Source organism: Alligator sinensis, unplaced genomic scaffold (genome assembly GCF_000455745.1).
Source record: "Alligator sinensis unplaced genomic scaffold, ASM45574v1 scaffold886_1, whole genome shotgun sequence".
Taxonomy (NCBI): domain Eukaryota; kingdom Metazoa; phylum Chordata; order Crocodylia; family Alligatoridae; genus Alligator; species Alligator sinensis.
Window position 1 is genome coordinate 948514 of NW_005842040.1, and position 12155 is coordinate 960668.

Here is a 12155-nt window from a genome sequence, read left to right on the forward strand (position 1 = left end):
CCCGCCAACCCGGAACCGGGCGCGACCCGCCCGGGCCACCAGGCGCCGCGGCCAAACAAAATGGCAGCCCCGGCGCCCTCTGCGCATGAGCGCCGCTGCGCCCCGCCCCCTCCGCCGCCGCTGCCGCCGTGGCTGACCGGGGCGCTCAACGGGCTAACGCAGGAGAGCTTCCGGTCGCCATACTGGGAGGGGCAGGGAGACGCGCCGGCGGCCATATTGGGGGCGTCAGGCGATATGGCGGCCATCTTGAGGAGATCACATGGGGAGCTCGCAGCGCGGCAGGCATGATGGGAAGGTCAGACCTCAAGACCTTGACCTTCCCAACATGGGAGCCTGAAGTGTGGTAGCCATATTGGGAAGGTCAGGCCTCAAGGCCTCGGACAAGGTGGCTATAGTGAGCAAGTTAGACTGCCGGAGCCTACCGTGCTGAAAGTGGCAGGTAGGTCTGAGTGGGGAAATATCGGAAGATTGTGATAAGGACAACCGAGTGTAAGAGGCAAACAAACGACCCGGCGCCATGTTGGGGAGGTCACGGGGGGAGACGGTGCAGCCATGTTGGGATGGTCACAGAAAGGGGCAGTCCGGTGTCTGCACCGTATGGTGGTGCCATGTTAGGAAGGTCAAACACAAAGTACAGAGGTGGCAGCCATGTGGGGAAGGTCACGTGGCTGGGGCAGTCCGTGTAGCCAGGCTGAACAGATCGCTTTTACTGGCTCCGCAGGGCAGCCAAATGGCGATCACGTGGAAGTGCCATTAGCTTCAGCCGCATTGCGGCGATCTTACACAAACTATAGTCTGAGGCAGGGGAGCGGGGGTGCATGTTGGGACGGTCACTTTGACTCCTTTCGGCTGCCGTACCGAGGGGCGCGCAAACATGGCAACGTCCGGCTATTTTCAGAGGGTCACGCGGAAGGACGGCTGCCACGGCCACATTGGGGTGGTCATGTGGCCCCCGGGGGGGGGGGGGGGTGTTGAGGTGGTCGGCCGCCATGTTGGGAAGGTCACGCAGTAGGCTGGTCTTTGTCGCCACGTTGGGGAGGTCTTCAAAGTACTATCTCGCCCGGCCATGATGGGAAGGTCACTCATCCCCTGCCTACAATGGAGGGTTTCCCTAGGTCCCTGCCGGGCAGTGGCAGTGGCCTCGGCTGCTGGGCGCCTGGGCTGGCAGCAGGAGCCCCAGCAGAGCAGGCCCCAGGCCTCTGGGCTGCACCACTGCACAGCCACCGCTACTGTGGCATCCGTGCGTGCAGGCCACACGCCTGGCAGGGCCTTGAGCTCCTTCCTGGGGTGCGCGGGCCCCAGTGCACTGTGGCTGGCATGGCCAGGCATGCATGCAAGGTCTACAAGAGAAGCCCAGAAGTGCCCGGCTGGAACTCGTGGTGCTAGAAGCATGCGGCGCTGCTGCCCGTGGCTTCCTGAACTCTCTGCGCCAGGGCCACTGCTCCAGCGCTTCTCAGTTGGCAAGAACCGGGTGAAAGCAGGGAGCTGGTGAAGAGTGCCTTACATGGGAGGGCTCCTCCTCTCACTTGATCCCAACGGTCCAGTTGGCCTAACAGGAAAAATCTCCTTTCCTTGCCTCTCGCATTGTTTCTGGACCGTCACAGCTACATTAAGCTCGTGCTGCCATAACATGAAAGCAGCAAGCTGGCAGTTGCTGAGGCTGTATTAAATCCAGGAAGGTTGAGAACTGCTGGTCTAGCTGCATGCATGTGCAGGTATCCTACCTTCTGGGGCACAGGGCAGTTCCCAGGTTGCCACCACTGGAACAGCGCAAAGAGCACAGCAGAGCTAAGGCCACTTAGACAACCTCCCCCTCTTGTGAAATGCACCGAGGGCAGTGGGGTAAAAAGGGACTTACACTTTAAAAGCAGGTCTTGAAAGATCTTTTCTTCCCTCTCCCCATCCAGACCCCTGGAAATGCTAAGCCACACAAAGCCCAGTTCATCCCCCACTGGGCAGGCTGAGCAGACTGCAGTGGTCAGGGGTGAAGATGAGGAATTCCGGCTAGGCCCATCACCCTTGCCAGGTTCTGCTGGAGCCTGTGCTGTCATGTAGCACTTAGCACACCAGAGTCCTGAACCAGCATAGGTGCTCTATGATGCCACTGCACTGCCAAGAGCAAGCGGTTCCCTAAGCATCCTCCCCCAACCCCTCCTCCCCCACTCCCTCTGCACCACTCTTCTGATGACAGGAGGAACAGATGAATTGCCCCAGGCTGAGACTGGAGCCTGCAACTCCCACTGGGCTTTGCATGACAATCAGGCTATGGCATGACAATTGGGCTCCTGCCCACAGCCTGGCACTTGTCCTCAACCCAGAAGTACCTAGGCTAAGAGCTCCTTGCTCTGCCTTTCCGATACCCCACAGCCAGGCCAGGCCGGCAAGTCCCTGTGATTCACTTGCTGGACACAACTGAGTGGACAGCGCTTCCTTTTATTTCCAGTTCCTTTTGGACCCCTTCCTCCGCTTTAAGTGCTTCTTAGCAAGATAATAACAATGAAGGGCAATGACATAGATCCCAGGATGAGCTGGGCCCAGAGGGCAGGGGACAGCTTACATTCCACGCTATGGGGACATGCCCCCGCTCAGTAGAAAAGTCACTGTACAAAGCTCCATATGGTACAAGGTTCTGTCTTTTTTTTTTCTTTAAAAAATAAATTTACAATTAGAGAGCATTTTGGTACAAAATATATACATTCTCGTGTAAGGTCTGGGAGAACTGGGGGGGGAACAGGGGGAGGGAAAGAAAGAGAGAGAGACCCTTAGCAGTGAAGGAAACAAGACCCTGAATATATATAGAGAGAGAGAGAGAGAGAGAGAGAGATGTAGAAAGAGACAGAGAGAAAGCAGGGGACAATCTCTGAGCAGACAGACAGAGAGAGCAGCTGTGAAGGCAGACAAAGATGCTCAGCAGAGACACGGTGGTTGCAGAGCCGGAAAAAATTATAGGAACAAGATGGAAGTGCAGGAAATCCTCCTTGAGACCCTCCAGCCCTGTGGTGACCTCCCAGCCAGGCAACCCCTGGTGCTGCCTCCTGTGAGAAGGAGGGAGACACAGGTTTCCCCTTGGATCAGTCTCTGCAGCCCCCCAGGGGGTTTTAGCTATAAACACAGCCCCTGCCCTCTCTTTGGAGCCACACCAGGAGAAGGGGGGGGGAGGCGGCGACTGGCTTCACTGAGTGGATGGAGCCAGTTGCTGCTGTGGCAGTGTTGGGGACAGGGACCTGGGGATAAGAGGAACAGGGAGGGGGCATCAGGGAAAAAGCCGGGTCTCAAGGCAGTGGGCTCAGACACCTGGGGCCTAAAAGCAGGAATTGGCTTTAGTTCCTTTAAAAGACATCCCAAGTGCCAGCCCTCTGAGACTCATAGCATTGGGTACAGGGCCCTGGGAGACCCTGCTCCTGGGTGGTCAGTGCAGGGAGACCAGCCTTCTCTGTCTGCCCCCATCCTGGGGTCACAGAGCAGTGGGAGGTAAATCAGGACGATCAGCTCCCTCCCCCCAGGTCTCTGGCCACTGCCTCTTCACCTCTGATAGGCAGTGGTTGAGCCTTGGCTGGTCTGATCCTTGGCTTCGGCCTCCATCAAGAGGCTCCACACTGCGCCCCCACTCCATGGCCCTCATCCTGGGCTCTGTGGCACCACTCGATGGGTTCTGGGAAGAAGCTCCCCCCACCCCACTGCTCCTGCTGGCTGTAGTGTAGCCAGCCCCAGCATGCAGCTACCAGGCACCCCCAGTTCTAACACTGGCTTAAGAATCAGGAGCTATTCAAATCCACCTCTGCCGGGACCTCCCAGGGTGGGGGACACAGCCCCCAGCTTCCTTTCTTGACCAGGAGAGAGAATCTTCCCCCTGCCTCTTTCTTGTTTCAGTGAAAGCTGAGGCTCCTGCAATCACGTGACTCCAGGGGCTCAGGCTTTTCAGACAAAACACCAGTCAGCCCTGCTGTGCAGCTCAAGGGCTACAGCAGTGTCCAGAGCCATGGGACTGTCCAAATGGCTGAGATTTGTGCTGGGGAAACCCATCTCCCCTGGGCAGGAAGCTCAGATCAGAAGAGTCCATGGGGCTGAGCTGCTGAGACAGAAATTGGCTGGCACAAAGTAGAAGGTCACAGTTCTGTGGGGCAGGGGCAAGAAGCAGGAAGGGGGAGAACACACTGCAAAGAGAAGCCCAAGGTGTGGGGCAGGACGAGCCCCACCCCCAGCAGCTGCCTCAGGACAAGAAGGCTGGAGGGAACTGGGCTTGTCTCACAAGCAGTGGGGGCTCCTGCTCCCAGCTATGTGGGTCTCATGTTCCCTTCCCCCATGGTGACTCAACAGGACACATGAAGGGATCTCCACAGCAGAAGCAAGAATGCACAGTTGTGCAGCCCAAGGGTGGGGAGGTCTGTACCTGCAGCCAGAGCCACATGGGGGGGCATGCTCTACTTCCCCCCCCAGAGGCCCACAGATGCCACCCATCTCAGGAGGGTCCCCCTTCTCCTTGCAAACACCTGGCATTTCCTCAGAGCTCCTGAGACAAGAGGGGTTGGGGGTCCCATGACCTTTAAGAGGCTGGGTGGCAGCACAAGGTCCCAGGGGAGGGGTGAGGGAGGGAAACAGAGCCAGGAAGAGGGGCACCATGCACAACTGTGGGAAAGAGAAGAGATAAATAAAGGGAGGGAGAACAGGGGCTGGGGGGAAGGGGTACAGTGCCCCCTCCACCCCCTGGGGCAGCGGAAGAGGCCAGAATACAAGCACCCCCCAACTACGTGCTGTCCTCAGCTCCCGCCCACCCATTGGCACCACTCACAGGGGGCAGCCTCTCGTGCCCACGCCAGCGTGACACGGTACTGCACCCCTGCAGAGACCAGGCACCACCCCCACCCCTCCCAACAGGGGAGGGGCACGCACCTACAGTTCAACAGATCCCGTAAACCCAGGCGGGCCGCGCCAGGCCAAGGATGCCGCAGCACCACGCCTGCTCCAGCCCCTGGCACCAAGGGGCACATGGCCAAAGTGCTTCAGTGTGGCAGGGCAGGGCTGTGCCAGTGCCCCCCACTGGGGCAGCGGGACCCCATGACTCTCACTGGCTGCTCGGCTCCAGCTTGTAGGAGAGCTCGAAGAGCAAGTTCTGATTGTCGATCACCTGGAATTGGCGCACGTAGGCCTTGGTCTGCAGCTGGCTGGGCGACGACTCCATCTCCAGGCCTGTGGGGGAAGAAGGGTTCAGGATCCAGGGGAACGGACCCCAAGAGTTCAGGAAGCCAGAGCCACCAGCAGCCCCCTGCAGCTGGGAACAGAAGTTGCTGGCTGACTCTGCCCCAGAAATCAGCCCTGCCAGCTGGGGAGGGCTCCCTGAGAATGGGGCCAATCAAGCTGGTCTGGGTGATGTCACCTGCAAAGAGTCACCACTCAGGGGCAAGTGTTTTGCCAGCTTCTGGTTGGTCTTTTGCCTCTAACCCTGTTGCCCCAGAGCTGTCCTGTTAGCTGCAGCCTGTCTGACAGCTTGGACAGCACACGGCAGGTTTAACCAGTGTAATACTATCAGTTTTGAACATCGATGGGGGTTACCCCAGTGCCAGGGCAGACAGATGGTCAACCAGCCCCTGGACATCACCAGGTAGACACTATTACAACATCTCACCACTAGGAGGCAGCAGACTAGTCTGTTTGCCTCGCAAACACTGCTCCTCAAGGATAAACTGTGGACATGCAACACCTACGCAGATGGACCTTATCCAGGTATAGTTTTACCCTTAATTTTTCCTGAAGTAACTGCGCACCATATGTGACTGAGTTACCCTGGGGAAGGGCTATATCTCATATGCCTGCTCCTGTTTTACACCAGAGCCAAGTCCAGTTAAATGGGTGTGAATGTCCCATGAGTTAGTCTCTAGGCAGGGGATGCTCATACTCACAGAGGGGCCGGCTCCGGTATTTCCTGATTGTCCTCACTTTCTCAGCTATTGAGTGCTGTGGGGGTGGGAAACAAATAAGTAATTACTGCGGTGGGCTCCAATACAAGCCTTACCTGGGCTATCCTGCCAGAGCCAAGCAGGATCCACACTGACCAGATGTGTGGGCCCCTGACAGGTGACTGCAGAATCCAGAGCTCCCACCCAAGTTGCTGTAAGCACGGAGCCCTGCAGTTCCTGCCATTGTCCACAGGCCATCAGGCCCCATGACGGCAGATAACACCCCCTTTCAGCCATGACCAGCTGGGAAAACCCCTTTGTCCTGGCCACAACAGAGTATCTGGGGGAAGGGCTGCCATGTACACTGGGCCTGTGCCCTCCCTGGCACAGCAGATCAGGTTGGCATGACTGCAGCCCAGATGTTCAACAACATCTGCTCAGTATCTTCCCTAACCAACACATGCAGCCACACGCCAGCAGAGGGCACCACACGCCCTACTAGGGACACACCTGCATGGTGGATGGAGGGTATTTGAACAAGCCCCTGTGAACCAGGAGGGCTGGTTTGTTATGGCAGACCCCACAATTCCTTTCCATGGCCTGGTGTGGAGTGGCATCATAGCGCCTCTTACAGGAAATCCCTGCATCCTTTAGAGAGAGACACCCAGCCCCTGGAGCCGAGTTAGCAGGATTTGGGCACCACCCTGGGGTGTATACAGGTGGAAGGGGGTCAGTAGTCCAATATCCCACTCAGACACCTCTGTAAGCTGAGAAGTAAAGGCAGACCCTAAGGCCCTTCCAAGTTCCTCCCTCCTCCCCAACCCATACACCAGGGACTATGGAGCAGGCTAGGGACAACCATGACTTTGGGGTGGGGGCAAGAACAGCTCAGTGACTGGAAACTCTGTTGTACCTGCCATGCCAACCAGAGAGCAGAGGCAAGCAGGGGAACCAGGTGGGAGGCAGGGTCCCACTCACTCCAGGCCAGGCCATGGCAGGCAGGGATGGGTTTTGCCCCCCACTCCATGCACAAAGCTGAGAGCCTGGGAGGATTTTTGCCCTCAACTCCATGCACAAAGCTGAGAGCCTGGGAGGAGAGGGGGAAGAAACTTTGGGGTGCAGGGGGGATGCCAGCTGGAAGGTCCATGCCAAGGACTGGTCCCATGGTGCAGGGAGCCCTGAGCACTGGCCAGGCAGGACAGTGATCCCCAGCACATGCTTTGCACCGGAGGACACCATGGTGCAAGGGGCAGGAGCAGCTCTCAGAGCTGTACTTCACCAGCCTGGGCAGGTATGGCCAGGCTCCAGCATCAGCCCCTGCCCCCACCATGACTGGCTGAGCCCTGTCCAGGCATGCAGTGCCATCTGGCACGAGATGAGGGGGCATTTTTCCACATGTTGCATTCAGCTGGCCTAGACCGCCCCCACTGCCTGCACTGTGAGTGGGGGCAGAGCCTCCCTCAGTCTCCCCTCCACACACACAGCAGAAGGAGGGAATTCAGCTTTCAGGAGCACTGCCCTCAATCTGGAGCCACTCATTTTATGCCAGCAAGGAGCTTGGTCCAAGATGTAGGACGTGAGGATGCCACCCCGCGGGGAGAGAAAGTGGGACAGAGTGATTGGGGGCAGAAGGTCCCAGGGGCCCACGCTGGGCTGCCTGCCCCTCCTCCCCACCAGGCAGGCTCTAGCATGAGTGCTGAGCTCCTGGCGTGGCTGCCTGTTGTGCAGTGTGCCACCTGCCTGCCACGGCCCCCTGCTGCCAGTTGCTATGGAGAGCAAGTGGCGTTACCACGGAGACGCTTGCTCCCCAAAGCTACATGCAACCCCCTCGCTTGGCTCCTTGCACCTGTACCATGGCCCCACTAAGCCATAGGGGCCCAGAGAGCACTCCCAGGGTGATGCAGGGAAGAGGCTGTGACCCTTGGGTCAGCTCTCAACAAAGGCAGAGCTCAGCGCCCCATGCATCTGGGGTCACAGCAGCTCCCCCAGTCAGGCCCCAAACCCTCAAGCCCAGCCTTGGAGCAGCCAGAGCTGAGGGCAGTTGTATACACAGAGCCAGGCTAGAGTCCAGCACTGGGGCTCCAGGTCAAAGCAGGGCCAGAAATGGCTGGGGTGAAGGTAACTCAGACCTTATTCTATAGCCAGGTTCCTGACCTTCAGGCTGCCCCAAGACCCCAGGCCCAGTCACTGGCCAACTCAGCTACTGACCTGCCATGTGACCTTGGGCAATGCCCCTCTGTGCCTCAGCTTCCGTTTGTGCAGTCTGCCAGCTGTCTGGGATAGGGGCGGTCTCTCACCCCAGGATCAAGCAACACCCAAGATGTCAGCTGGCGGTCTCTAGATGCTACCATAACAGACATAATACAGCAGAAGATCCTTGCCCAGGAAGAGCCAAGACTAGAACCCAGGTGTCCTGGCACCCATGCTCTGAACAGGAGATTGCAGGGTTGCTGGAGGGGGAGAGTAAAACCTAGGCTACTGGATAAATCCCTTACGGAGAAGAGACCAGCTGAAGACAGTCATGCCAGGAGTCTGGTTCGTTTGAGGGCCATGGCTGGACCTCAGGGCAGGTAGTGCCAAGGCTTGGAAGGACTCACCAGTTTTTCAATATTGACTAGTCCGTCCAGGAGGGTCTTGCTGCCTTCATGCAAAAATGTCAGGTCTGGGAAGCAAAGGAACAGGGGGAGATGAGCAGAGGAGGGAAATACACCCCTCATGCCAGGCTGCCCCAGGCCAGTGGCTGACACTTGCACCCCACCCACTGCACTGGGGCACAGGGCAACACCCAGAAGCCGTACTGCAAACAGGGCAGGATCCAGACCCAGGCAGGTGCTCACGTATTGCAGGATGTATGGACATCCACTGCAGCACTTGAACTCAGCCCTAGGGGCGACAGGAATACTTGTGCATCCTCAGCACTGAAATGCAACTGCTTCTGGGGAGCAGCGTGGCAGCTGACTAAGAGTATGGTGCAGACTGGAAATATCCCATCGTTCAGTCGCACACCTGGGGAGAAGTCTCAACATGGCCCCTGCTTTAATCAGTGGGCTGTACACCCCTGGGGGACCAAGATTTAGTCACCAGGGCCCTCAGCTGTGGGGACCACTGCCACCTGGGAGAAGGAGCTCATCAGGGGAGGGGCAGAAGTCGCTGTGCAGTGCTCACCTTTTAGGATGAGGGGGACGAAGGGGATGATGGGTGGCTTCATCTTGGTGAGGACCTCCCGATATGTTTTGTGGTTCCGGCAGGGGTCCTGCATGGAAGGGGGAGCACAGGTCAGGGAGGGTCCAGACCAGGTAAGCCCCTCATGAGACCATCCATGGGGCTGGGCTTTGCACTGCAGAGGGAGCTAGGTCTGGGCCACTGAGTCAGGTACCCCCATGCAAGCCCCTTGTGCAACACACCACCCTGGTGTGAAGCATTACTCATGTTGGCCTGGCCCTCTGTGGGGCTGGCTGAGCGTGAGGAACATGCTGCACTGGGCCAGTGGCTCAGGCCCACAGCACCAAGCTGATCTAACTCTCCATGTGATGGGAACTCTGAGATGCACCCACATGGAGCCACTGGGCAGATGGATGACCTGGAGCCCACACATGGCAAACCTCAGGGCTTGGGGATAGATCCCATTTGGGGACTGTGAATCTAAAGCCTATGGTGAGGGAGCAGGTGGGAGAGACATGTAAGAATTGAATGCAAAGTTCAGGGTGATGAGGTAACCTGTGGCACTCCCACCCCTGCAGAGACAGGCCAAGCTGGGGTGGACATGAAGGGGGAGCGGTGCTAGGCTAGGGCTGAGAGCAGTTCAGCCAGACAGTAGAGCAGCACCTGTGGGGGCAGCTGCAGCAGGGCTCACGTGGCGCAAGCCCCTGCCAGAGAGCTGGCAAGCTGGTCACTGTGTCGGTACTTACCGCCCCCTTCCTGCCCGCTACCAAGGGGAGGCAGGGTGTAGGGCTACAGGTTGCATCAACCAGCAGGGGGGAGGGAAGGGAGGGGTGAGAGGGCTGACCTGCCAGCTTCTGCCCCCACCACGGCCTTGGGGGCTGATGATTAACCCGAGCAGAGATACCTACTGGGAAATGCCCAGGTGGTGACAGACCCCGGAGCAAGACAGGGGGTGCCAGGCTACCCGTCCAGAGTAGACTATGCCAGATTCCAGCAGAGCAGCCAAGAAGGGACATCTCTCCGCCATCCCAGAGCCCCCTTCCTGCCCTGCACGCATGTCATGGGTCTGGAGGGACCTGGCTGCTGAGATGGACCCCACAGAGTTCCCCTGCCAGCACATATGGCACAAGGTGGCCAGCAGCAGCCCAAGGTGGAGCCAGCTGTACACCCCCCCAACCCCAACTCAACACCCTGAACCCAGGGCTGGGTCCTACCGTGAGATTCTCAAACTTCCGGAACAAGTTCTTGAATTTGCCAGGGAGCTTCTGGAAAGACAAATGAGCCATGAGTCCCTCCCCAGCCATGCCACTGATGCATCCCCTTCAGCTGGGGATCCTGCATGAAATCCACGTTGGACTCAGGGCTCTGTGCCCCATACTCATGCCAACTCATGGGGGTGCCTTTTATGCTTCTGCTTGGTTTATAATGGTTGGCTCTATTTTATTATTATATTTGTATTTCTGTTATTTTTGCCTAAATTTATTTATATTATGGTTGTATGTTTTCATGTTGTTTCCAGGAGCATTGATTTCAGTCAGAATCCTTAATAAAACTGAACTGAATCTGCTTCTGCCTGGGAGAACTGCATGTCTCAGAAGGCCCTTGCTCAAATCCATGAATGCAGCCAGGGGGCTCAGACCTGGCAGCACAGGCCACAGCAGGGCCTCTGGTGCCCAGGAAGGAGGAAGGGGTGGCAGGTGCTGGGGCTCAGGAGTGTTCTGCTCATCCCCTTGCACAGCTGCCTGGCATTGCTCATGCATGGATCTCTCCTGTGCTGGGGGGGCCTGAGGGGCTCTGCCCTCTCTCTGGTGGGAGGGGCCCCTTTGATGATTTCCTCTGGTTGTTATTTAGGCACGGGAAGAAGACGACAAAGAGCAATGAAGGGGTATAAGGTGGGAGCTGCAGGCTTTGTAGATGTGCAAGGAACCATCTCCTCCAGCACTGGGGCAGAGTGCGATGGCAAAGGCATCACACATGCAAGCGAATCTGCAGGGGTGAATTCTAGGAGGCAGAAGAGGGTGAGCTTAGGCCAAGCTCTGGGGTTCAAGCCAGGTCTTTGGGTAAGGGCAGCTGGCAAAGGCTTGGGGGAAGTGGCTGAGCCCTCGATTTTAACCACATATGGAATACAGCAGCACAGTGCCCCCTCAATTGACAGGCAGGTGCCGTGGGGCTAGAGATTCTGAGGGGACAGCACCCCTTATAGCACTAGGACTAGCAACGACAGTGAGAGGGCAGTACTCCCTACTACAGTGATTCTCAACCAGCATGCCAGGGCACCGTAGGGTGCCATAAGAGCTTCTGAAGGGTGTTGTGAGCTGTGAGAAGATAAGTGCAGGCTCATCCCTGCCTAGCCCCACTGCAAAGAGGCAAGCACTGTAATAAATCAGTTAGATATTGATACTGGGTGCTGCTTAATTCACTAGTTATGGAGGAGACCTCGAGTCAAAGGAAGGGTGCCTCAAATCTTAAAAGGTTGAGAACCACTGCCCTACTGTGTGTGTGCACATCTTGGAAACCCTGACACTCCCCAACCCTTGTCCTAAGAACAGCCCAGCCCAGCCCAGCCCAGCCCAGCCCCTTCCCTTACCTCCCAGGTGAGGCGCAGCCTGCTGACAGCTGCATTGTTCAGCCCAATTACCACAGCGTAGAATGACAGCATGTCCTGGTTCTGCTTGCATCTGTGGACACAGAGCAAGGGGCTCGGCATGTGGTCATGAAAGGGTTAGACAGAGCCCCAGGGTGGTTATGTGACCGGCTGGCTGGCAGCCTCCAAGCCATGGTCTGCACTGAGCCAGGTCCAGGGCACCAGTTCTATCAGGCTCTGGGAAAGTGGGGTAACTCCTCCCTGTCCCAAAGCACTTGGCCTGACATCAAACAAGGGCCCCCCGGTCCCTCCTCCCGCAGCATCAGTTCGGCCCAGCACACAAGCTCATGCCTGACCTGGTGTGCAGGGACAGCTCCCTTGCTGTTACCAGAGCCACTGAAGGTGTCATGATCGCAAGCTGTCAGCATGCGTTAGAGACAGCACAATGGGCACCTGGCATCATGCAGCCAAGGCTCCACCAGGGCGGGGGTTGGGCTTGGCAGGGAGGTGCTGGG

General features: G+C 57.7%; 1 protein-coding gene across 1 annotated transcript in view; it reads right to left on the bottom strand.

Moving 5' to 3' along the window:
• Positions 1-2395: 2395 nt before the first annotated feature.
• The window catches only part of RAPGEFL1 (Rap guanine nucleotide exchange factor like 1), a 21562-nt gene continuing 11802 nt past the window's right edge, over positions 2396-12155 (bottom strand). Inside the window, exons 9-14 of the mRNA XM_025202944.1 lie at positions 11644-11734; positions 10271-10321; positions 9060-9147; positions 8492-8556; positions 5898-5952; positions 2396-5187 (exon numbers count right to left, since the gene is read on the bottom strand). Of these exons, the coding sequence (XP_025058729.1) occupies positions 5063-5187; positions 5898-5952; positions 8492-8556; positions 9060-9147; positions 10271-10321; positions 11644-11734 (475 nt within the window). The 3' untranslated portion in view covers positions 2396-5062. The remainder of the gene's footprint in view (positions 5188-5897; positions 5953-8491; positions 8557-9059; positions 9148-10270; positions 10322-11643; positions 11735-12155) is intronic.